At 37.2% G+C, this 25,946-nt stretch overlaps 1 protein-coding gene across 3 annotated transcripts in view; it reads left to right on the top strand.

Annotated features, from left to right (window-relative positions):
• st3gal3b (ST3 beta-galactoside alpha-2,3-sialyltransferase 3b) overlaps window positions 1-25,946 on the top strand; it is a 55,517-nt gene that overhangs the window by 13,714 nt on the left and 15,857 nt on the right. For 2 of the 3 annotated variants that reach the window (XM_015050108.1, XM_015050110.1), the window contains 7 exons: window positions 2,225-2,319; window positions 8,561-8,624; window positions 8,701-8,796; window positions 11,164-11,350; window positions 11,699-11,701; window positions 20,766-20,822; window positions 21,032-21,091. In XM_015050108.1, the coding sequence (XP_014905594.1) occupies window positions 2,225-2,319; window positions 8,561-8,624; window positions 8,701-8,796; window positions 11,164-11,350; window positions 11,699-11,701; window positions 20,766-20,822; window positions 21,032-21,091 (562 nt within the window). The remainder of the gene's footprint in view (window positions 1-2,224; window positions 2,320-8,560; window positions 8,625-8,700; window positions 8,797-11,163; window positions 11,351-11,698; window positions 11,702-20,765; window positions 20,823-21,031; window positions 21,092-25,946) is intronic. The other variant, XM_015050109.1, reaches the window with a different exon arrangement.

Below are 25,946 nucleotides of genomic sequence, written 5' to 3'. Positions count from 1 at the left end.
AGCCATTTTTCCCCAGACAGGTCAGAACCTTCTGAAATAAATAATGGAATCAGAACCTTCTGAGTCAGAAAGTTCTGATTTCAGAAGGTCCATTACAGGCCTTTCTGCAGTCCTGTATTTCTGTTATGAATGACTAGTATTTTATATAAGAAGCAGAGGAGATAAGTTAATCTTTCTGCTGAAAGTGTCACCATCTGACACTTTCAGATGGTGAAAGTGTCAGATTCTTTGACACTTTCAGAAAGAATCTGAAAGTGTCTATGATTTTATTCTGAAATCATAGAATAATTTTCAATTATTCTATGAAAATTATTCATGGAATAATTTTCTATGAAATTATTCATAGAAAATAATTTAGATTTATATTTTAGAATATTAAAATGGCTCATTTGGTAATAACTTCTGCACCAATGAGTGGTGAAGTTTAAACTTCCGTTAGCTCTCAGGTATTGGGTGTTCACAGATTTAAAAGACAAAAAAACACTCAGCCAGTAGCTGTGAGAGGAGATGGAAACACATTTACAGAATAAGTTCTGACATAGCAATGCTCCTTTACACTGGTGGGTCTGTGCCTAATGAAAGTCTGACGAATTTCTGAGGTTCAAACATCCAGCTCAGAAGGAAGGAAACACTCTACTTTTCTACACACTAGTCTAATATGTGACTCATGTCATATTGCAACCTTTACATCTTGTTTATTACAGCCATACATAGTGTCAACGTTTGACACTTTGCACAGCCTGGTTGATTTGCTCCAACCAGTAGATTTAAACATGCCTAATTAGCATTTTCTCTTTTTCTCTCTTTTGCAGCATTTAAAGGTTTCAGTTAACAATTGGATGGAAGCATAACTAATGAAGCATACAATCAGTTGATTGCGGTCAACAGCCAGTTTCTCAATGCACCCCTACTATAAATTCTATTTCTAAACCTAGGAATAAAAACACAACAAAATTTTAGCATATTCCCTCCTTTTCACTCTTCTGACAAACTTCCGGTCCTCATAGCAGGTCATAAACACACATCCATCCTGAAGTCACACTTGTAGAAGTGACACACAGTCCAGCATTTGGGTCATAGGCGAAACTGGGAGGAAATGGATTCTTTTGATTTTGAAGCTACTGTTTAAAAAGAAATGCCATAAAGGCAAGGGGTAAGGAAGAGGTTTTTCTGGAAGAAGTTAGTCCTGGAACAACAAAATCACTGGTGGCAGATGGACTTTTAAAATTCACTGAGCTTATTTTTAATTGATTTGGTTTCTGTATGGAGTAAAAACCATTTTACCTCCTAATCTAATTTAAGATCAAGAAGGTTGTGGACTGGTGGCTGAGTCCAAGGTTCTCTGTGGATTTACTGCCACACAATCGCAGGACAACAAAGGTCCTGCTGTACTTTTCTGTTTATAAGCATCCTGTTTTATAATGGGAATGAATCAGGATGACAAGATCTCAACATAATTTTGAATATAATGGTATCACAGCTAACACCGAAACTAAAAACTAATCTAATTGCTTATTAAATCTCTTTCCCTACATTTATAACAGAAAGGCAACAATTGATTATATTGCTTATAAAATAATGGGATTCATAATGTATCCTAGTTTAAATTTAGTACAAGACAATTGTTATCTTAGATGTATTTTGCTTGTCTTTATGTTAGAAATTGCTCACTTTCTTTGCATCATTTTCCATAGAAGAAAATGTTAAAATGTATCTATGCTTTTTTCTGGCAGAGGTTTTTTTTGTTTGTTTGTTTGTTTGTTTTTTTAACAGCTCTAAATTTATTTTATTTAACTGGACAGAATGTACAAATTGCTCTTTGGATTGTAAAGGTTGCAGACCTTTACCTTAATGTTCCCAAAACAGGAGACTTCAGAGGTAGTGATTAATGCTACTGTTCTATATTGCTTGGCAAAAATAAAATTAAAGAAAAACATCTGCACATAGCTTCACACAAAAACATTCTGCATGGGTGCAGGAATGCTGTATTCCTTGACTATTTGTATGTTGAACTGAAATTTTATCTGGTACTTTATGAATCCCACCGTTTGTGATTAACACCACTCTGTAGGTGTTGTACAGATAAAAAAAAAAAAAACTTTAGTGTAGTGAGAGTGCACAACAGACTTATTATTCTTAAGGTTTTCTAAGTTTGTATTTTAAAATGTCATTATTTGTAGTTTATATCTGTAGTAATGGGGTTTTCCTCCTTTTTTCCTTGCAGGTTTGTGAAAAAAGCACCCATGTTCCTTGACCGGAACTTCAAACAACACACAAAAATCAAAAACTACCTGCCTCCATTTGGCATCAAAACTCAAGGTAAAATATTTTTCTCTCTTCCATTCATGTTGATATTCACTGTACTGAGAGCTTCTTACACTTTCACTTTTGTTATAGAATGTTCGATGCTCCTGACTCAAAAACAGTATTGTTTTTTCAGTTTAAATAAGTTTAGTTCTGCCTTCTTTTGTTGACTTGCACATTTAGCAGGAAATGTTTTGCTGTCATGGTTTCAAGCCTTGTCCTAAGATGTGTTAAAAATGAAATTCATTCCTGGTAACCCACCTGTACATTTTTCCATGGTTTTGTGATCATCAGACCATAATGACAGCAGAGTGCTTATACATTCCGTTGATTGGTTTAGTGATGGACTGTTAGAAATGCCAGGTCTTTTTAAAACAAGAAGTTACCTCAATGTCACACGCTCAGTTATTGTTTGACTTTTGGGTCTGTTCCAGTGACTGGCTTCTTTTGGATCTGAACAGAAGTCACAATAAAAAGCACATTTTTTGTCTTGTCAGTAAGTCAGAAAATGTCTTATCAGAGCTTGTATCAACAGAGAGCGATTCAAACATAAAGGCTCTTAATTTGAGCAAGTTTCCACATTCATCAAGGCACAGTGAGCTGCTGGCAGAGGGGATGACCCTGAATGCACAGTGGTTTTGAGGAGATGTTTGACTGTTGTCTGGTCAGTGTGGTCTGCCAAAAGCCTCAACACAATGTTGATGACTATGGACACTTTGAAAAGACCTTCTTACAGCTTTTTTCACTCATGCCTTTTTATGGCCACACTGCCAGATTTATGGTGTACGTAACGTTTCAGTTGACACATTCCCCCACCTGAACTGTGGATCTCTGCAACTCCTCCAGAATTACCATCGGCTTAATGTTTGCAGTTGTTCTCAAACAGAGCTCTGTGAAATCTCAGGATATTGTTTAATAATCTAACCCTGCTTGGTCTATCGTGTAAAGTTCAAATCAAATACACCAATGCTCGTTGTTAAAGCAGTAAAATGTTACATAATTTAAGAGAAATGGATACTCCAAGACATAACGTATCAAAAGGATAAAAGAATAAAAATACTTCAGCTGCAGTATTTTTGACGGATATAGGAAGTGAGACAAGGGAATATTGAACAGAGCTGTGATTGTGTTTCCATGTTGTTTTTGTTGGAAATTGCTAGCTTAGAACTCGACCCATACCGTCCCTCCTGGCATGTTTGTTGATTTGGCCAAATCACAGACTTTGCCTGAATTCATGTCACATGATTTTAAACCACCGTCACAAATGTCATTTCCCCTTAAACCAGAACAAACCTAAAACCCAGTTTTAACTCTAGTTTTTTTTTTGTACATGGTGGTGGGGAATCTTTACCATTGTTGCCAATGATTGGATGTGTACCTTTTCCATAATGCAGTGTTTGATAGCATCATGCTAATCTTACTCATGAAGTATTCTCTTACTCTTCTTGCCTTGTAAACATTTGCTGCAAATCCACAAGTGCACAGCATGCTGCTGGGCTGCTCTCCATCTGTCCTCTTTACTCATCAGAAGGTTTACAATAAAATAAGTTTGGTTTGCCTCCTTGTCTGTGCTGCTAATCAGCAGCATCCTATGGCAATTTTTACTTTAAAATCAACATAATAAAGACAATATTAAGTCACCAGCTGTGTATTTTTTGACTAACTTTAACACACGCATAAGTTGTTTTGATGTCTGTCATGGTGGAGTGAGGCGCTTTCTGAAGAGCGTGTTGTCACATTGCAAACACTCAGTTGGTGTTGCTATCTATTTTAAATAAACAGTGGGACCCTGTTATCCACTTGAGCTGTAAAATTTAAGCTAGTTACTGACAAACCATGGTGCTTATATTGCAAGTTATCATACCATGAAAATTTCATAGCACCTACTTCTGCTATCATTATCAAGCTTCATTGAGCATAGTCGTTAAGTAGCAGACAGTGTAGGTGTCATCTTGTCTTGTTAACTACTGCCACATCACTTTGGCTCCTTCCGGACACAGTTCTTACATCAGTCGATGTCTAATCTTTTTTCCCCTCAGCAGAGTCCACAGCAGGCTTCTGTTTGTCAGAACTTTTTTAGGCAGTATTTTCAGGATAATTACTTTAGCTGGCAACTTGCTGTTCTCCAACATCCTAGCTGTAATGCTTTAGCCTGAAGAGATCGTTTTTGCACGTTGATCTTAATACACTGCACCACTTCAGATATCTTGCCAGTAGACACCACCATGGGAACTGAGAAGATAACATTAATCTCTTTCACATGTTTCCAATACTTCCTTGCAGAAGGCACCATGAATGTTACCTTTGTGCTCAGGCGAGTTCTTTGCTGTCACTTGAACACTGAAATACACACATTCTTACACACAGCTATTATGAAAAGAGCACTCCCTGTGTGAGTGTTACACCTGGTTTCTGTTTTCTCCACGGACTGTGATGGCAGTGGCTTTTCCCTTTGAGTTGTACTCATGTGGAGAGATGATACGTGTGGATCTTGAATAGAACGCCACAAAGGATTCCAAATTGAGAACATGGAGTGGTGATGGTGGGCGGGAGTTTATTTTTACTACTTATTGTGCCAAGAGGTATCTTTGCCACACGTTCGACGCAGCCTGAGAACAGATTTTTCTGTTACAGTGATTTAGGTTCATTTTAAAATGTGTCCAATTTTTTAAATTTGTCCTCCTTTGGGAAAGGTTTCGCTTACCAAATATCCAGCATCATGACTTTTTTTATGTTGATAAACTGTTGTGGTGCAAGGCTTAATTTTTTTTTAATTTTAATTTAATTTTTTTAATTTCCTATAAAAATCTAAAAGTGTAACCGTTCCATTTTGCAAACAAAATGCTGTATCAATATCACTGTCACATGACCAAGCAGAGGTCACACAACCATCCTGCTCCAGAAACATGAACGACAAGGTGGAGATGAACATGGGTTGTTGATGTCAGTCCAGTCTTGCTTATCAGACCAATACTCATATTGAAAAAATGACTAACATTGGCCAATGCCATGTTAGTGCTGATATGCTGCGCATCCCTAATTGACAGTTCTGTTAAAAATATAGAAAAAAGTATTACAGACTAAAAATTATTCACTGAGGGTAAAGTCAGCAACAAAAATATTACTAGTGTTACCATGTTTAGTATATCACATTTGACCAGTCCTAGTCAAATGATGTTCCAGAAAAATGTATTCAGACACAAAGGAAGTTCTACCTCTGTTCATCTGGAGTATTGATGCTTTTAACGTTCAATCAAGAATGAATTCAGAACATTCCTGATTGTTTTGGAAGTATGTATTAGAGCAATAAGAAATCACTTGCCTTCAGTGCTGGTAAACAATGAATTCTGAAAAGCTAGCAACAAGTTGACAAATATTATTAACCACAGAACGTTTTATCATTGTTGTTATCACAAATAATTATAGTACGCTGGCATAAAAGCCACTTCATAAGACCTTAAAGGGTTAGTTCAGATTTTGTGATGTGAGGTTCTGTGAAGTCATTATTGGTAATAGTTTCCTTGCAGGTAAATAGTAGTGAGTGTCACTCAGCTTGTTGAAAATGTAAACAGTCAGACAAACAGCACCTACGTATTTAGTTGGTTTCAGAAATTTAAAAAAGTCAAACTACAAAATTTCGGTTTTAGTGTGATATAATGTTAGTGGATATGACAAGGTTATGGTTTACCAACAGAAAAAAAATGTCTTTATTTTCAGCCAAGCAGTATTGTTGTTTCTATGTGAAGTTGCCTTGGTTGAGTCTACCATTTGTGTCAGTGCAATTATTATCCACCATTCAATCATCAACCAATGGAACCTTCTTTATATTGTTTAGGACACTCTTTCTAACCCTGTCTGTTATTTAAAGCTTCTAGAGTCCTTCTGTTTTACTGTCGAAGAGTTTTTTTTTGTTTTTTTTTTCCCCAATCTGAGACCAACGTCTGGACCAGCAGCCATTCGTCTTTGACTCCATCTTGAGACATGCTTGTCTGAAATGTTTAGCTCATACATAAAACAATTAGCCTCTATGTTGTTGTCTGGAGCAGAGTGTGGCCCACTGTGATTTTTCACTCTTAGGCCCGCCTGGATCCAGGTGTGGTCCTCTTCTTTGTGTTGATGCTGCTTGGGGTGATGCTTGACAGCAGACATCGACACCACATCCAAACAGCAAGCTGTGGCTCGGCAGGTTAATCAAGAGGACCTTCGGTTGTGGTGGAGGGGCTGTAATGTCCTACAAACAGCCTTCAGGCTCCTCCCTCTGCCTCTTACAGCCACCTCTATTGTTTGTTTTGGCTCCTCTCTTTAGACTGTGTCATTCAGGGTCATTGAAATGCGCGGTGCAAAAATAATCCATTGTACATTTTTTGAATTTTTTTTTTAAATTTTTGTCTTTTGGGTGGAAGAATAGATTGATTATGAGCAGAAGTTGAATCAGTCGGCCTTCTTTAGTAACTGGAAGTTTGTTATGAGTAGCCAGCCTTTACTAACTTTTTTTTATACTATATTATTTTATATTATCGATTCAATTTTAATACCAGACAGATTATTAGAGTGGGCTTAAGATGTAATTTTCATATGAGGGATGTATTTCATTAAGGGAAAAATGCTGTTCAAACCAATCTCCACTCTTTCTTTATAGAATTATTTTCATTTGGCCACAATGTAAGGTTTTTGAGCAAAATTTAAGCCTGGTTTTTGACTAGGCCATTTCAAGTCTTACTTTTTTATTATTATTTTGAGTCCTTCAGACCTGTACTCACTGGTTAACTTTGAATCAGTAGTTATGTTTTCATCCAATTGTCACGTCTCAAAAACAGAAAATTAAGATTAAGCACATTTCCATGTTCTGCTTTGGAGCGAATCAACCAGGCTGTGCAAAACAGGGTTTTGTTAGATGTCGATGTTTGGCATTGCTGTAAAAAAACAGGAAGTAGTAGAAGTGGTTGCAAACCAGCATGGACCATACACCTCAGAAAAATGATGAGAGGTTTTCAGGAATGCGTTATTCTGTAATGTCAACCAGCATTGGCAATGTTACATTATGTCCGGAGAAACACCTGATCAGTTGTGTGAGGTTAAATGTTTGCTACATCACAACTTATTCAGCAAATGTATTTCTATATCCACTTTAGCAAATCAACGCTATTCCGGAAAAGCCAAAAAACTCCTCAACTGAACGTGAAAACTGTTTTCCGAAACTGAAGAAGTTATTTTGAATTTTGCTGTTTCCATCAACCTTTTTTAGTGCGATTCACACAGAGCCAAGTTGGTGTGGATTGCTTTTTACTTTATTTAATATAATTATCATACAAAAACAATTTTTGTTTTTGCATTATGGGAATTTTAGTCTGGTTGCATTTAAATAGTTTTGAGCTAAAACATTGAAGTGTGCCAGATGACAAACATCTGCATCTTTTCACAGCATCTGTTGAGTTTATCTGTAATGGAATCTGCACTCTGAATTGTTGTGGAAGATGAATTGTAGACTAGACGACCCTAAAAATACAGGCCCTGAAGAATTAAATAACTATCTAATCCTGGAAGCATGACTCCAGCAGAATGTCTTGTTGAACATGACAGCTATGTGTGCTATGGCCAAACATCCTCCTTCCTCAGAGCCTCGCATGGAGACGAGCTCACCATCACAGGCTGAACCTGGAGAATGTTCTTGTTTAAAAGCAGCATTCCTCCCTTTTATAGGGAGGTCTTACATACACACACATTCTAGCCTAAAGCATTCATGTGTGCTTTGTTCAGGTTTATTCCTCTTTAGAATTTCTATACCTTACTGATTGTTGATTGGACCAGTAACAGGATGAATGGAATGAAATGTCCTCTCCTCTAGTCTTTAGGACCATGTGGTTGGAGATATCGCCATGATTTTGATCCTCCTTGGCATGTTCTCATCTGTTAAAGGAGTCATTTTCACACTTTTTAAACATTTCATCATCTTGATTTTAGAACATCTGCTTATCTTTTATGTTAAACTAAGATGCTCCACGTACTGCACTGAGCAAAAGATTTATTTCTTGTCTCTAAATGTGCAATGCATGAGTTGAGGAGTTAAACACTAATGTAGTTGGTTCATTTATCTCTCAAAGATATGTATTTATATACAAACTGAACTGGATAAAAACATACCTAATGTATTTTTAGCTCATATGTTCTTGTTTGAATTCCTAAAATGTTTCTTTTGCAGTGTAGGAAAGTTCTCCGTGTCTCCATGTCATTGACTTTTTCTGTCCTTGTTTTGCAGAGAGAATAATCGACAACATTTTAACTGAAACAAAAAGTTTTGGACTCGGCGAGGACCTCGACAGGTACTCACTCGTACCCGCATTACCATCATGTGTGGACTTTTCTCTGAGTTACTGACTTCTGCTTCTTTCCTAACAGTCTCAGCTGTAAAAGATGCATCATAGTGGGAAACGGGGGGATCCTGTACAATAAGTCTTTGGGCTCCCGTATAGATGAATATGATGTTGTTGTGAGGTAAGACGAAGCATGTATTAACAAGGGTAGAAAAAAATTAGCACAGTTTTTTTGTTTCCAGCCGCAGTAATCGTCATTTGTCCCTCAACAGCTCTTAAAGTTGGGTTGATGTAACATAAGAGTGCTGGGATTAGTATTTGAAGGATTAAGGAAAAATACAGAAGTACTGACTGGGAAAGCTAGCTCCAATACTTTGACTGGTCTTGTTAGAGCAACTGCTGAATAAAAATATATTTAAATTAACCATCAGCAAGTGTGACCACTTTTATGAAAGCAGGGGTCTTGCAGACTGGTGATCTGGCTTTAGCTGTGAGTTATCACACCAAAGTGTAAAGAGAAGCAACTAGGGGCAGTTATTACAGATTTTTGGCCGATAACCGATCTTCAAAAAGCATGAACTGCCAGTCCAGGTGTGTTATTTTGTGTGTGTGTGTGTTTTGGGGGTTTTTTTGTCTGTAATGTTGCTAAATATAGCGACAGTATGACAGAGTTGGCAACATCGGGCTGCCTATTGTTAGCCGCACCGATGTAGCCATGACCTGTTGGGTGGGTGGGTCTGTCAGTCAGCCCTCTCACTGCAGAGACAGAGGGAACAGGGACTGGCTTTCAGACCTTTGCGGAGGTAGATGAGACCGGTGGAAAAGATCAATTTCACATGTCAGTATCTGCCAATCACCCAAACTTAAGGAATTTGGGGCCAGTTTATTGGTGGACCCCTAGAAACAACTGTTTCTGTCCAGTGATGTGAAAAGACCTAAAAGACCATTTTCAAACACTGAAGAGTATTCACAAGTTGGACAGTTAAGACCGTTGATGATCAGCTGTATCTTAGGAAATTTACAAAAACCCAAGAGCCTCATGTCACTGTGCAAACCTCAGCTAGCATAGTAAATATTAAAGTTCTTTAATATCATTAGAAAACTGAACAAATGTGACTTATTTCAGGGTTCCCGAAAATATTTTTATTAATATAACGTAACATGATGGTTTAGGTTAATTGTTCTTCAGCATCACACAAGTCTAGATGTTTGGATGCAATAAAACATGTTTTTTTGGAGAGATCTGAGTTAGGTAAAAGAGTCCAATCATGTATTACCAATGGTTAAGCAAAGTGGTGGATGGGTGATCATTTCTGGTGTTTTACAGTCACCGAGTGAAGCACAGACTCCTCTGTATTCCAAAGCTCAGTCATCAACAGAACAATGCTCCCAAACAGCAGCAAACCACCAATCAAATGGCTTCATTAGCCCCGCCTTCAGTCTTAACGAACTGCATTATTGAACTTTCAAAGAGAGAAACAAATGTCTGTAAACATCAACATAAAGAAACATTTTAAAGAAAAGTAAGCCAATAATTCACCACAACATAAGACTGCCAAAACAGTTTATATTCTTTTTGCATACAGTTTTACTTCCTTGTCTTTTTGCACCCAGCTTCTATTCACTAGATATTTGTGTAATACATTGAGTCCAGCACTTTGTTTCAAAGCACTTTACAAATAAAATTATTATTATTAACTTGTTGAGTTTGCATTTTGCATAACTAGTGACTTTGGAAGAATTTTATGATTTTGGTTTGAAACATGTGAAGAAAGTATGGTAATATTTGTTAATATTGTGCATAAAAATATGGAGTCAAGGAGTATAAAGCTATTGGTTCATGAAAAAAAAAGTCCTATGAATGACTGACCTATGTGGTGGTAAGGTCATGTGATTAAAAAAGTTATTTTTCCTCAGTTTTGAGAATTTTGAATTAAGTCAGAATATTTCAGTTTAGCTATACTTTCTCTTTTCACTTGAATGAAGCCTCAACAGCAGGCACAGATTTTTAAACAGCTTTTCTTCTAAATGTGTGATATTCTGTGTAAAACTTAATGAACTGTCATAAATTTAGCACATGCACCAATGAATAGGCTCAGATTTCCTTAGTTCTGGGTGATCGGCCAATACTTAACAATCTTATCCACTGATCTCATCTCCCTCCATAAATGTCTGATAATCAGAGCCACTGTTCCCTTTTGCTCAGACCTGCCCACCAGGTCACTTCTGAAGTATATAAAATAAAATCAGACAGGTCAGACTTTTTACAAAATCGTGACCAGCCAAACTGCAATCGGTGTACCCCTAATTTCTACTGTGGGTATCTGTGGTAATGTGAGTTTTTCTGACACCATCTAACTCAGACTTGGAGTTCTCCTCACATAACGCTCAGAATTTGAGTTTATTAATTCAGTAAGACAGGTTGTTGTCTTGGACGTCTTGAGAGTAACATTCAACAGTGTCCAGATTCCCTTACTAGTAAATAGTTGAGCTGTAAATAAAGAGTTAATGCATATTGGACTCACTCATGCTCTGCTTTTGTTGACAGGTTAAATGGAGCCCCAATAGCTGATTACAAAAGAGATGTAGGGACCAAAACCACATTGAGGATTACCTACCCAGAGGGAGCAATCCAGAAATCTGAACAGTATGAAGGCGACTCACTCTTCGTCTTTTCTGCATTTAAACCAATTGATTTTAAGTGGCTGAAAAACATGGTCTTCAAGGAAAAACTGGTAAGCAGAACACCATGTTCTTCTTGAACTAAAATGCCAAATGCTGTGCTGCTTTGAATCTTTTTTTGAGCTTAGGAAAAAAACAGATATGTAGACATATATTAAGTAAGTGTGTCCACAAATCCTTTAAAAAGTCTTAAAAAAAAAATCTTAAATTAAAAAAGTAAGTTGGCCTTTAATATGTTAATCACAAGTCTTAAAGAACTTTTTAATCTTTTCTTAATATTTTTTTTCACTCTCTGGACTTTCTTGTCATGCAAAGATTTGAGTCGCCCTCAGACATCTTCATTGCGTTTTGTGACCTGAGTCACTTGAGGTTACCAGTAACTCAATACTAACATACCCTAGCTAGTTAGCTAGCTTTTTTGCATCTGTTATGGGTAAGTGCGAAATTTTTGGCAGTTGGCCAGACGGAGTTTGTACATTTCTGTGGAGATATGGGTCTTGGATTCCATTCATAATGGTCTTATGCTTTAATTGGTTGTGGATATATAAACAAAGAAAACATGACGTCGGTGTTCATAAAACTGTATAAATCTTCAGTTTTCTGGTCCATTTCACCAACCGAGTTCTTTGATTGAAGAGTGTTGAGTGAAGATGAGAATTGATGGCACGGCACTGAAGTGAAATGCTGATGTCCTTCTCTTTATGACTGTGGGGAGCTGGAATGCTTTATAAGCATTAACCCCTCAGTTTAATTCCAAAGACTTTCATGTCACATAACTGAGAGCAAACTGGCTGGATTTTATCACTGTAAATTGTGTTGAGCACATATATTCTTAGGACACATTGGGTTCTTTATATTGTGATAAATAATCCTATTTTTTCTTTACCGTTGTGGATTGCTGATGCTCTAGCTCTATTGAGTCAGATCACATTAAGTCCACTCAGCACCCAAGAAAAAAGACTTTACTGAGGAAAAACCTACAACAGCTCCTGTACTGAAGGTTTTCACCAAAAATAAAGCTGTTATGCATTTTATCCTGTTATCTATTCATTACAAGCAATGAATACATGCAAGTTTGCATGTACATTATTGCGTACTTTTCAATTAATTTAATTTTTAGTTGTGATGGTGCAACAAAAAACACAGAAGAGACAAAAACCTACAATCATAAATGTCTATTTCAGTCAGTTACTAGTAAAGTTTCCCACTGCAGACTTACTGCTCAATTAACCACTTTTGCACATTTGGTAGCTTAGAGGAACGGTTGAAATTTAACTACAAGAGGAGTTAAATTTCTCTGACCTGGATTTAATTGACCGGAATTTTTTAAAGTAGGATTGTTCTTTCTAATCAGAAAGCAAAAAGTTGGAAAAGAAATCCACACAGCTGGGACTTTCACAGATAGACCAGCTGATTTCTCTGACTAAAACAAAATGAGAATGAATAAGAAAAAAGAGGTTAAAACCAGAAATGAATAACATTCTTATTGGATGGACATCAAAGAAAAAGCCAGTCTGCATAATAGTGTGACTCTGGATTAAAGGACAGGAGAAAGGTAAAGATAGAGAGGATAATAGCTGGGAAAAAGCAAATAAGTTGAAGGTAAGCGAATTGGTGGAAAATGGCTTACTTGGCTGGCTGATGGCCTCTCCAGCCTTTGATAGGGCCCAGATTTTCTGGCTTGTCAGTGGGAGAGGGCAGTGGAAATGGCTGCTCCGGATAATTGATCTGGCCTCTGGCGTCAGCCTCAATCTCCTTTGAACTGCAGAGGAAGGAAGAATGTCTCTGGTGGGTTAATAATCAGGGGCAGTCTGCAAAAAAAAAAAAAAAAGGAAAAAGAAAATCCTTAAGCAAATGTTTTCTCTTTAAGTCAAGATGAAGGTGTCATTCTTGTACAGTTGGAAGTGAATAACCAATTTACCTTTTTGATTTGACTAGAAAAAGGTCTGTTTTGTTTGTCTTGGGACAGACTCAACTATTGCACCACAGTTTATACTTCAAGGTCTGTCATCAGTGTGTGGATGATTCATTATGGTAGAAATTATAATCACCATTAGTCTGATCAGCATTGGAATCAGGATTATTAAAACAATTACTCATTGGGTTATAAAAACAAAGAAAAAATTTAATGGCTGTGACCATAAATTTTTTCCCGATTCCTTTTTGTTGAATCATGTTTTAAAATAGCTCCATTCCCTTAAAATAAATATATCTGTATTTATTAGAAGTACCTTTGAAAAGTGGCTCAGTTTATAATAAATATATACAAGTATTGCATTTCAACCATCTATGAAAACTAAAACACAACTTGACCTTCTGAAATAATTCTGAAGGAAAGAGTTGTTGAATTTGCTCTTTTTGTCAATATATGTTTTTTGATTAAAATTTCATTAAGTACACACCCTGCAGTTAACTTAGTTCAAAATTTAAAACTTTTAATTTCTTTGTAACCGAATATGTTTTGATATTTGTCATTTCTGGATAAATACTCGTATAAGTTCCACAACCAGTTTTCCAGTGTTTCAGAAAGTCCGGCTCATTGATGGAACTTCTTTAGAAATGTGAACTGTGGATACTGACATTAGCGTTAGCAAATCAAAATGCTGTGCTGCTGCTTCATGTTTAGCATTGAGATGCTATTTTAGGCTTGAATGGTTTCACTGATATGCTAACTCCTTTTAGCACAACTTCAACACAACAGTAGTCTTTTCCATCGTCCCATCAGATTGATATTGAAGCAAAAATTAACCCTGATTGGGCCAAGAGAAGTGGCTTTATTGTCCATTGTTGTTCACGTGTGTCAGATTTACCGAAAACTAGTGAATTCAACTCGCCTAGCCAGAACCTTTTTGTTTGTGGAAAGAAAATACAACTAATTCTGTTCAAAAAAATTTAATTGTTACATTTCATCTAATTAATTAATCAAAATTAAGGCATTAAAGTCCTGACTCTTAAAAAATGCATTATGGGAAAAGTAAATTGTCACAATGCCAGTTTTTAGCCAGTTCTAGTTTGGATTTGATCAATCTTAAAAGTCAGCCAAAGTACCAAATCTCTGGGGAGAACATTTTTTTGTCTCTCCAGAGACAAAAAATGTTGCATAAAAATAATTATTTTTATGCAATAATCATAAAAATGATTATTGCAGAAGCACTAATCATTTTTCAAGTCAAATAAAAACAGATCAGACCTTCTGTTTACATGTTTTGCAGTAGCATGAACATATTCACCCAGGAATCTGTAAAAATGCTGCAACTAAGGCAGAAATGATTGTGTTTCCATGGCGACACAGTGTTTATCTATGGATTTTCGGTCTTGGCAAAAACATGAAAGGTGCTGCTGTATCCTGTCTTCATTGTAGCTGACTTAGAATCATCAAATCAAAGTGCAGTGGAAATATAAAGAGGTAGTTATCTGTCTAAAGGTTTCTTCTGGGAAACGTTCCAATAATAATGACTCGTAAATACTTTATTTACTTTATTTTTGTGCTTCTTTCTTTCATTAAATATTAAACAGTAGGCTGAAGTTTAGGATACAGAGCAGGAAATCCTCATCAAGTCACAGCAAGCTTCTCTCCTTGTTTTTCCATTATGTAGATCCTGAGGGGAAACACAGTGTCCTTGTGGACAGTTGTCCATCTCTAATCGGTGTAGTTGGAAGTTTTTATTTTTGTAACCTGTACATTTACAGTTGGAAGGGATGCTAGAACTCCTTCACTTGTTTTACAATGGAGAGGATTTCCTATTTTACTGGTTCGAGCCAATATTAATATTTCCATCTGTGGAAGCTTTGGGTTGCAAAGTCGTGCTGTCTGAAGTGACTCAGGCAGCCACTGGGACTTGACTTTTCTGCACTGTTATGGCTTTTTACATTCCTGGAGTGCAGGGTTGGAAGTCTGAGCTGAGTCCAGTTAAGAGGGACAATTTCCCAATCTGCCATTTAGTGTTCTGTATACTCTGCCAAACAAACATATGTAAGCTCCCACCAGCTCTTTCATTCACAAACCTGCAAACTGGGGGAGAAAATTTTCAGGATGAGTCCCGGTTTGGATCCGATCAGCATCCAGCTCTGTTGTGGACTGCGTACATAATCAGTGGTGTGGCATCTAAAGGCTTCCTGAATCCCTCATTACCGCGGCGCTCAGTAATCATTCTACGACTCAGCTTCGTCACTCCTCCAAAGTCTAACCCGACGTTTGCAACAGCCTGCCTGATTGTGCCATTGGATGCTGTTTACACATGTCCTCAAACACCATCTCCACACCCGTTGATACTGAAACTTTTTTTTTTCTCAGTGTCTTAATTTCAGTTTTGTTTTTTTTTTGTTTTTGCCTTGAATTCTCACAGGCAGTTAATGCACTTGCAACCACAGCTGTTTGTATATGCGGGGTTATTCTTAAACAGAACCAGCGAAGGATATACAGCTGGTTGTAAACACGGAGTTTGAAGGTGGAGGGTCAGTGTTCTCTCCCTGCTGTTTGTTTACAGGAGCTTTCCCTGCTCACTCCGGGGCCGAAAGATGAATGATGGATGCAGACAATTTGAAGAAGAGAGCACTTCTCCTTTAATAGAAATAAAGGCAGGGGTTCCTCCTCAGAGGTAGCTAAATGTTATAAAAGGACCAGGATTGTAAAAACATTTCCTTGGCAGTGTTGTAAAGAGAGTTTAGAAGGAATTACTGAAAAGTTGAACAAAGCATCACAAATTTCTTGATGAACTTTTGTTTTCTTAAATATTACAGTCATAAACCTCTGGTGTACTATCCAGATTTTTAAAATTAATAATCCTGACATTTCTGATCCAAAACGTTGACTATAACTCTTGTCACCGAGACGCAGTGTAGGTGACTAGGCAGATCTTTTTAAGAATAAACATCTGGTAAGCATCTCCAAAAAACATGGATACATGCAGTCGTAAATATTTACATACTTGTAAACAAAATTTTTAGCACAAAACAGCTGACTAACCACTTTTAAAAATAAAACTCTTGGCGTTTGTAGTGAGCTTAAATTTCACAAGGTACACCAGGTACAGTTCGTGCTGATGGTTTTAGGATCAACATTTTACACATCATGATGGAGTTACACCAGGTGGTCGAACTGGATTGTGTGCTTTGCAGAAATAACAAAACCATTGGGCTACTCCCACAATTTGTCATTTTGACTTTTACATCATTGACATGAGTCATAATTCTGCACCAGAATAGGCAGATAAATCTGGACATAATTGCTTAAAATTGTAGATACGAAATATTGAAAGAAGTTTTGGCTGTGTGTGTAACTTATTAGAGAACAATTATAGCCATTTTTACCAATAAAGGGAGATCATTTTTAGACAGGAGATTTTCCTAGTATTCAATTTCTTCAGTTGTACTGAGCTCCTTTAATTGGGTTCAGAGGTATGGTGTGAATTAAGTTTTTGTTAAGGTTTGAGTTAGGGATATACTTGTAAAGGTCCAGGTTATGGAAAATGTCTGGGTTAAGGCAGCAGCTAAAAACAATGGAAGTTAATACAAAATCTTTGAGCCAATAAAAAGCACAAAGATTTTTTTATGTGTGAATCTCGTCTTACTGCAGCTGGCTTTCTGGATGAAGTTGAAACATTGATGCAGTGTTCAACACACACACCTTGGCTGACATGATGCCCATTTGTGCTCTTCTTGGTTAAAATTTCTAATAAAATGAGGGAAAAAAAAGGATAAAATGTTATAATCATAAAGTCTTACAGGGAAATTTAAAGACAAATGTAAATGTTTACTTGTATAGGAAATAGAAATTTTGTTTTTAAATTTGGATATTTTTGTCATGTACCAAGCACGAATGAGCGGTATTTTTTTTTTCTCTTAAAATGTTTTTTTTTTCAAATTTTAAATTGAAAACCATATGTTCTGTTTCATGATATAGTTGAAGTGAAGTTAACATCTTTTTTGTATTGTAATATAAAACATTTTTTTGTTTAATTACAACAGTGGCCATATAACCAAAATATGGGCAGCTTACAACGGTTAAACGACCACGCAACAAAAAAGATTTGAGCCACAAATGGGAATTGATTTTTACTCATTTCCCAGAAAGCCATGCTGCACACAGAGGTCCTCAGGGTAACAATGTTGTGAAGTGTTTGCTGTGTTTTTACGCTCGCTGTCATGGGAGTGGGTTTCACACACCGGATAACCCAGAGAGAGGCAGGAACTGGGAAAGCACTGTGACCTCTGTGGAGTCAGAGGTCATGGTATGTGTCAAAAGACACTAGAGACAAATTGGTGAGTGTTTCAGATTCCAGGCGAACAAAAGACCAAAGATGCTTGGAATTTCATCGCTCTTGATTTCACCAACTGTAATCCCTCCTGCTGTGCACCTGACCTTTTAACACCTTACTGTTTGCCCTTTCAAATGATCTCTCTGTAATGATTTCTCTTCTTTGGAGCTCATATGTGGTGAAAAACTGCACCTTGTAAATCCAAATGCTCTCTGCGTACTCACCCCTAAAGACCTCCAGACAACCTTAATTGGGATTGTTCTAAGTTCTTTGCTGCTGTTTTGGTTTTTAAATTGCTTCAAGTCGGCCTTCCGGAATTCAGTCCTCCTCATTTAAGTCATCCACTTCATAAAAAGCCAACACAACCACATCCTCACCCAGTTGTTTACAGGATTGAAGAACCCAGTTAGAGCCAAACAGTTTGATAGTTGTCTAGGATGTGAGCACATCTGCCTCTCCAGATGTATTATCTAATTATTGTGGACAATTTTCAAAATTAGGCCATAACTTTAAAAGCGAACACATACCGTGCCTGGTTTGAAGACTGTTAAGCTCCCCTCCTCGAAGTCTGTTTACAGAGTAAGGCTTTAAAACCACCTGTAGGAACCAGCATATGTGAAGGAAAGCCTCCCTCCCTTATCTACAGTGTTTCAGCCCCGTTCATGGCTGCTGTAATTTTCCCTCAGCCCCAGAGGAGCCATATATTGAGCTATCTGTTTCATTTGACACGGAGGAACATTTTTGTTAAAACGGGAGTCGGGTTTCATTGGCTTGCGCCACAAAGAAATTTAAGCCGCAGTGAAACCTAACTACGTTTTAAGCTGTAAAAGCAAGGCTAGAAATTGTACAGTTTACTTATTTAGACATTTTACGTCTGTTTTGGAAAGCATGTATTTAATTTTATGCGACAGGAAAAGGATGCAAGGGATAATGGGCATGCCCAGCCTAATTTAGGAACTTCACCAACGTTGTAACTTTTGACATTTTCTTTTACATTTTTTTCCCCCTCGTCACTCTTCCATTCAGGCTGGATCACTGTTTCCTTTGGTTTGGTTGCTGGTTTCACTTCTCCTTGTAGGATTTTTACCTCACCCAAACTATTGTCTCCACTAATCCTTTGCTTTAAAGTCTTTATTTGATGGTTTCTGAAGCTTTGATTGTCCTCTAGCTTTGAGATTGCATGGCAGGTACGCTTGGCCTTTACAAAGCTACAGCTCTTGATGACAACACTGCTATAGAGGAACTCGAGTGTTATTAGATACAGTTTGGCAAACACAGTAATGACATGCTCACAGGTTTCTGGCTTATACAAACTATCTTTATTTGTGTAACTTTTCCTCTTTGAAGACCCCACCAATGTTAATGGATCCTATGACTGTCACCGTTAAATGAAAATGAATAAGGATAATTAAAAGGACCCATCTTTAGATATTGCAAAACTTGTAAACAGCTTTATCCTGTAAATCCTCCGGCAATCCCTTTATTTCCAATAATTTTACACGGATAACAGTGAGCCTTTTCAAACCTGCTAAGAGAGCTTCAGTGCTCCTGAACAGAACATAAATTCCACTTGGTGAACATTTTATGGTATAGTTAATTCATTTTACTGTAGCAAGTGGTTTATTTGTTTATGTTAGACTGTGCCATTGTTGGCATCATTGGATGACTGCATTTGACCAATGCTCACATTTTCTCACCTTCCTCAAAAAGTAGCCTATGATTTGTCAAAAGGGATTTTTAGCAAAACACCACCTCTTTGTTGCCAAAAGACAATTTTAGGCACAAAAAAAAAAAAAAGACTTATTAGGAAAGTGACAATTTGAAGTTCCGTAATGCCGCGCTCATGGTGTGCAGCATGCTTTAATTACAGCAATGCAACTAATCAAGCTAGCGATGCTAACGAATCACCTTACTTGAGATTGTTTGTTGCCTTTTTTGGTATATGCTTTCACACAGATAGGAGTGTTAATGTGGAATCCAGCCTTTCCTTTCTAGATGAGTCAATCTCCTTGAATTAATTTGCTGAACTGAAGCTGTAAACCTTGGGATTCATTATTTGTTCATACAAAGATGTTTTCTTTGTTCTAAATTCTTGACTTGTAGTTGTCAAGCTGGAGAGCTAAATGTTCTTACAATCTTTCTACAGATGACACTCATTAAATCTAGGTTTAACGTTCTAAGCAGAAAACTATGTTGGTGTCACATTCTTGTGGGTAATAAAACCTCAATGTGGGTTTATCCTCATGGCTTTCTTTTCAATTTAATCAGGAATAAATGCATCACTTCACACACCTTGGTGATATACAGATATGGAAAAAACATTAGGATATCCTATAAGTCGTTATTTTTCTAAAGTATTTTAACAATTGATTACTAGAATAAAGCTATACAAACTGACAGGTATATGTGAAATCGAAAGGAAATCTGCAATAGAATAAAGGTGAGGCTCTATGTTGTACGTTTCGACCCAGAGATGGAAGTACAGCGATAACTCATCAAACTAGCGATGCTTAAGTATCACCTTAATTCAGAAAAGGTTAAAGTTGATTGCTCCTTGGCCTGGCGAATTTGGCACTTTTACCAAGTGCCTAAGATTCCCATCCCTCATTGGCACTTGGCATTTTAAAGAAATCCCTCATATAGAACATGCATCAGTGGAGAGGCTAGGACTCTAGCCAGATACTCCTACTCCCCTTCTCGTGTTTTCTCCACTCCTTTATCCAACATTTTTTATCACTTAAGAGAATTCACCAAACTCTCTCCATTTCCTCTAAATTGTCTGCCATGTTTCTTTACTCTAAAGTCTCATATCGTATCGCAGGGCTTTAGAGGGAGTTTCCGTCTGGAATCTGAGTGCTGCTGAGTGGAATCAGTGTGTGTGGTGTGTTGCTCCTGTTGTCTGGCCAGACACCGCACACTGTACGACCAAAACCATTTTACCTGAGATTTATCGTCATGTATCATTTGTCAGGTTATGAAAATGAACTAGTCATTAGAAATGACAGGGACATTTACTACCTGTAATAGTTTTTAGTCATATTTTCATATACAATGGAGGCATGTTATATCAATTAATAGAAATATTGAGCATAATGTGATTCTAAATTAACTTTAATTCATGCAATTTGTCACATTCAGCTCAATTTTCTGAGCTGAATTTTCATTGTCATATGTAGAGCAATATTTTGATTTTTCTTTGTTTGTTTTTTAGTTAGAACACAGAGGAAGACGGAAGTCTAGAAGTGACAGGGCAAAAAAATGGATGCAGGTGAGGAAGTTGCCAGGTGATCTGAGATGAGGCCACAAAATGATTGTCATGTCAGGAGAGTTCACATGTTTCCACTTCGTTGTGTAATCCAATAGTTAAATGTTCTTAAATGCAGTTATTCACTCACTGGTAGTGTACTGTTATGTTTTGGTTATTAGCTTGTTTTCTACTTTATATGAAATTCAATAATTACATTTTCTTATGTTCAGAGTGCAAAGATAGTGATGAAGATGAAAAAAGGGAGAAAGTACAAGATTGTCAAAAATAAGGTGAGGAATAGAAGAGTGATGAGGTAAAAACACACTGTTGCCTGTGCGTGTGGAGTTATTGAGATCATAGGAGATTGTCAGTGTTCATTCAACCAGTGTCAGATCAACTAAGTACAAAAAAAGATCCTTTCACAGTACGACATGTTTAACTGACTGGAATTATCAATGGTAAGTCATACATATGTCACAGATAAAAAATAAACAGGTAAGACTTGAAGAAAATGGGTAAATTAAACTATTCTTCTGCAAACAGTTACATGGAACGACCAATAGGTGGCAGTATGTGCGCCAACCGGTTTATTGAATATTGCTCCTGCAGTGTCTGTCACCATAGAGATTCTGTAGCATCGATTCGAGAACACGGCTGATCATTTATCAACAGAAACGTCCTGAGGCAGTGGTCAATATGTACTGTAAATGTGCTAAAATTGTCCAGTCATTTTAAATTTTGTTGGGGGGATCTTGTATTGTAACTTAGGCTACATTCACACTGCAGGCTTTAATGCTCAATTCTGATTGTTTTTTTTTTTGTTTGTTTGTTTTGTTTATTTTTTTATTATTTTTTTGTGAATTCTGAGTTGGAAAAATAAAGAAACTTGTCTAAAAAAGAAATGCTCAGTGTTTGCATAAGTAAACACGGATGCTAACGGAGGGGAGGAGCTTATCTTAGGTTTTTAAAGTTGTCCAACACATTAACAACTTAATCCTCATTATGGTTCGCCATGTTTGTTTTTCTTCCCATTTGCACATATCAGGATGCAGAATAGTAAACATTTGTCGCGTATCAGTTATATTCAGGTTGGATGAATCCATCCTGGCCGTACAGACTCAGGTCACATTTGAAAAGTTTGTATATGTATTAGATTTAAAACACATGTCCAAGTGGCTTGGGTCACATAAAAATCTGATCTGTGTTGTTCAGACTGTCATGAAAAGAGCAAAAGAAAATCATATTTGGGTCACTTCAGGCTGAAGTGGAAACGCAGTCTTGGAATGCATTTGAGTGTAATGTGTATTTCATGTTAAAGGGGAGTTTGTGATGAATGGTCACTATTTTTTGACATGACAACTGGCATTACTAGAAGGCAGAGTGTAGTAATTAAAGTGTTTATATATTTTTTCTAATGCAATGTTGTTTGAAAAAATTTGTATTTTGTGGCCATGAACGATCTGTGGCTACCATCCAGTAGCTTGCCACCATCAGAATGTGATTGATTGATTCACTGAATGTAGTGTGAAGCACTTTGGGTTCCTCTGGACTTGATAAAGCATTATGCAAGTACAAACCATTTACGATTTTATACTCAGCTGAGTTTGTTTTCACCACCCAAAAGTGTTGCAGCTACTGCGAGGGCATTGAATTCTGGCACCAATCGAGCTCAAATGGTGTTTTGACTGCAATCAACCTTCCATCTGGTATTTTTACTTCCCTCGGTGGAGCAGATGTCTCTTTATACCTGAACACAGCAGTTCCATTAACACAGTACAGAGTCGTCTGTCGGTAGCAAAAACAGAGAAGCCTTGGTCACAATTTTAAATTGTCTCTTGTAGGGCTGAGCTGACTGCAGTTTTCTGGTTGATCGCTGATCACCGATCTTTAAAAATCCTGACCTGCCAATGCCAATATTGGACAATACCATTTTTTTTTTGTCTGAAATGTCACTAAAAATGGCAAGAAAGTTGCCGAGTTGGTAACAGTGAGATGACTGTTGTTAACTGCAACAGTGCATGGGTGGTTCAATCAGTCAAAACCTCTCTTTCAGCAGAGCAGAAGAGGACAGTGGGTGATTTTTAGACCTTTGCTGAAGTAGATGAAAACAGTGAATAAGATCGGCTTCTCATGTAAGTATAGGCCAATCACCAATCTCCCAAAATTAAGGAAATCTGCACCAATACATCAGCTGGCCAATAAATCTGTGCACCCCTAATCTCTTATGTAAAAGAAGCAAATAACGTATTTTCCAGACTATAAGGCACACCTAAAAACCTTAAATTTTCTCAAAAATCAGCAGTGCGCCTTATAATCCGGTGCACCTTATGTGTGCACTGAATTCCAAAATCTGTCCCTGACAGAGACGTAAAGTGTACAGTACGTATGCTGGCAGCGATAAACCAATCGGAGAATTGTTGTCCGAGTTCTGCAGCATACGCCTCCGGTAAAAACCGGATAGGTTTTTCCATGCATCACCATTGCGACTCCATGCGCGCCCATCTCACTGCTACTGTGAAAAAGGAAGTGAAGCAAACTGATTTGGAGTTTGTCGTCGTTCCGGGAGGATTAACAAAAGAACTCCGACTGCCGGACATTGGTGTAAACATGCCGTTCAAAAAGAAGTTGCGAGCGGCGTGGTAGCGATGGATGACGGACTGTGAACACACGTTTACCAAGACGGGGAGGCAGCGCCAGGCGAGTTACGCCACCATGTGTGAATGTATTGTGGATGTCTGGGCTAATGTATCTGCCTTAACTGTAGTCCAAGCTTTCGCGAAAGCCGGCATCGTTGCTGAATAGCCACCTGGCAACGAGACTGACTTTGACAATGATGAGAGGGAACCTGGCATGTTTGATGGCGAAATTGCCCGGCTGCCCAATTCAGACACAGAAGAGGATAAAAAATAACATGAGTGTATTGTTACGAATAAAGTTCAACTAAACTTACTGTTTTGTTTCTGTTACCTTTTTTTTTTTTTGTTGTTGTTGTTGTTGACCGTATGTTTTAGCATGTGTCTTATAATCCGGTGCGCCTTATAGTCTGGAAAATACGGTTCTCATAGTATGTTCTGCTGACTTTAACAAATTAATAAAGCAGTGGTATGTTTTCATCTATAAATGTTCTGTTGCCTTGCTGACAAGAAATTTGCTGTGACTGCACTTGTTTTTTACATAACCCATATGTAATTAAATTTTATATAACATACCTAATAGAATGATCAAACAAACAAAATACAACAATGGTACTGTAGTTTGAAATATGGATGGACAGTCTTGAAAGACCATTTTTTTAAGAGGGAACAGAAGGAAGAAGACATTTGGGCCCCAATGTTTCAAGACCCTAAAAACACCCGGTGGCAGGGGAGAGGGTACATTTCCCCTCCAGAACTACGTTTACTTCACCTTAATCTTGTGTCTTTATTTAAGAATTAACAACCTGCACCTTTTTCCCCAAAACATTTCTCATAACACTGCTTTTATTTTAGATTTTTTTATACAATCTCCCTCCCTGCTAACAACACTGAATCATTCTATTCTAAATGTTCCCATAATTCTGAAAACCACCTGTACCTTCGCTTTTAAGTCTTCAAAAAGATTTCCGCCCTGTGATATTTGTCTGTGTACGTTGGGTCATTACTCTGTAGAGCTTACGGGTGTGTGTTGTCATGAGTTTCTCTCCTTCCTAGAATAAAGGAAAAAAAAAAAGCAGCATCACTCTCTTTACTCAGTGCACACAGACATTTAAGTAGTGCAGCTAAAGAGATTCCTGGCAAACACAAGCTGTGTTGACAGGAGAGATGAGCTGCTGTTCCTGTTGCAGCTCGCAAAAGGCTCAGAGCTGGGCGCACATTCAAAGTGAAGCCACAAAGTCAGCAGACTTGTTGCTACTGCCTGTGTTAACCACCATACACACACACGCACACATACACACACACACACACACACTTTCTCTCTTTTCAGGAGACGTACAGTGTTGTATCAAAGGTGGCACGGTGGGTGCTCGGTTGTTTAAACAGGTGATTCCCATTTATATGTACTCACTTTATTAGCTTTTTGCCTTTAGGAATCCACATCATCAGGAAAGACGATCACATAGAACCGGATTGTTCCCAGCTCCTTTCCCTGGACTGCAACAGATTTGACAACTGAACTTACGTTTGATTTAAAAAATAATTTAAAAAAAATATTTAAAAGATGTTAAAATGAAGAGCCAATGAAATTATCAAGTGGTTATGTGTTAACCAGTTACGGGTACGAAAATAAAAAAGCTTTTAAAAAGTTACAATTTTAAAATGGCTGAAATGTTTCATTCCTGTGGTTTAGTCACTTAAAGGAGGTTCCAGAGAACATGTCGTATGTGTACATGTATATATGTGTATATGTATACATGTATGAATATGTATACATATGTGTACATATGTGTGTATAGGTACATATTTAGATATATATAGATCCATCCATCATTCATTCATATCCTCTTTGGCTCTACAGAGACAGAGGACTGACTGACAGAACCGCCCACCAGGTCATGTCTGCACGTGTGCTGTCACCAATAGTCTCCCACTGTTGCCAACTTAGTAACTTTTTCACTTTATTTAGAGACTTTTAGAAAACCACGATTCACGATTTTAAAAGATTGGTAATTGGCTAGAAAACTGCAATCGTTGTACACTGAATTTCTAGTCATATTGAGAACTCAAAAAGCTTTTACACAATAATTAGTACATTCAGTCTTTTTGTCTGTTTTGTTTTTTGCTATACTTTTTAGATGTGTAACAGATCAGGGTGAATATTGTTTTCAGGTTTCTGCTCTGTGAGAAAATCTGCAAAATCTTATGTGAAAAAGCCTGAATTTGATTGGTTGTATTAGATTTCACTAAAGTGATAGTGTTATAAAAATGAATTAGATTGAGGTTGATGGCCAAATTGAAATATTGTGGAGCTGTATATCATCAATCTGAAGTGGTTGATGTGCATGGTATATTCAATGACTGTCACCTTCCTAAAATAATAGTCAAAGTAATTTTTTTGCCATAAGTATTTCTGGCTACAAAAATCACGACCGTTCTTTGCCCACCAAAAAAAAAAAAAAAAAAAAAAACACTTTTTGGAAAAAAAAAAAAAAAAAATTTTAAGCATTTT

This window comes from Poecilia latipinna, unplaced genomic scaffold (assembly GCF_001443285.1).
Source record: "Poecilia latipinna isolate Pla-1442-1.1 unplaced genomic scaffold, P_latipinna-1.0 Scaffold975, whole genome shotgun sequence".
In the NCBI taxonomy this organism is placed as follows: Eukaryota; Metazoa; Chordata; class Actinopteri; order Cyprinodontiformes; family Poeciliidae; genus Poecilia; species Poecilia latipinna.
The sequence above is the reverse complement of the archived record's forward strand: the minus strand, read 5'-3'. Positions and strand labels throughout refer to the sequence as shown.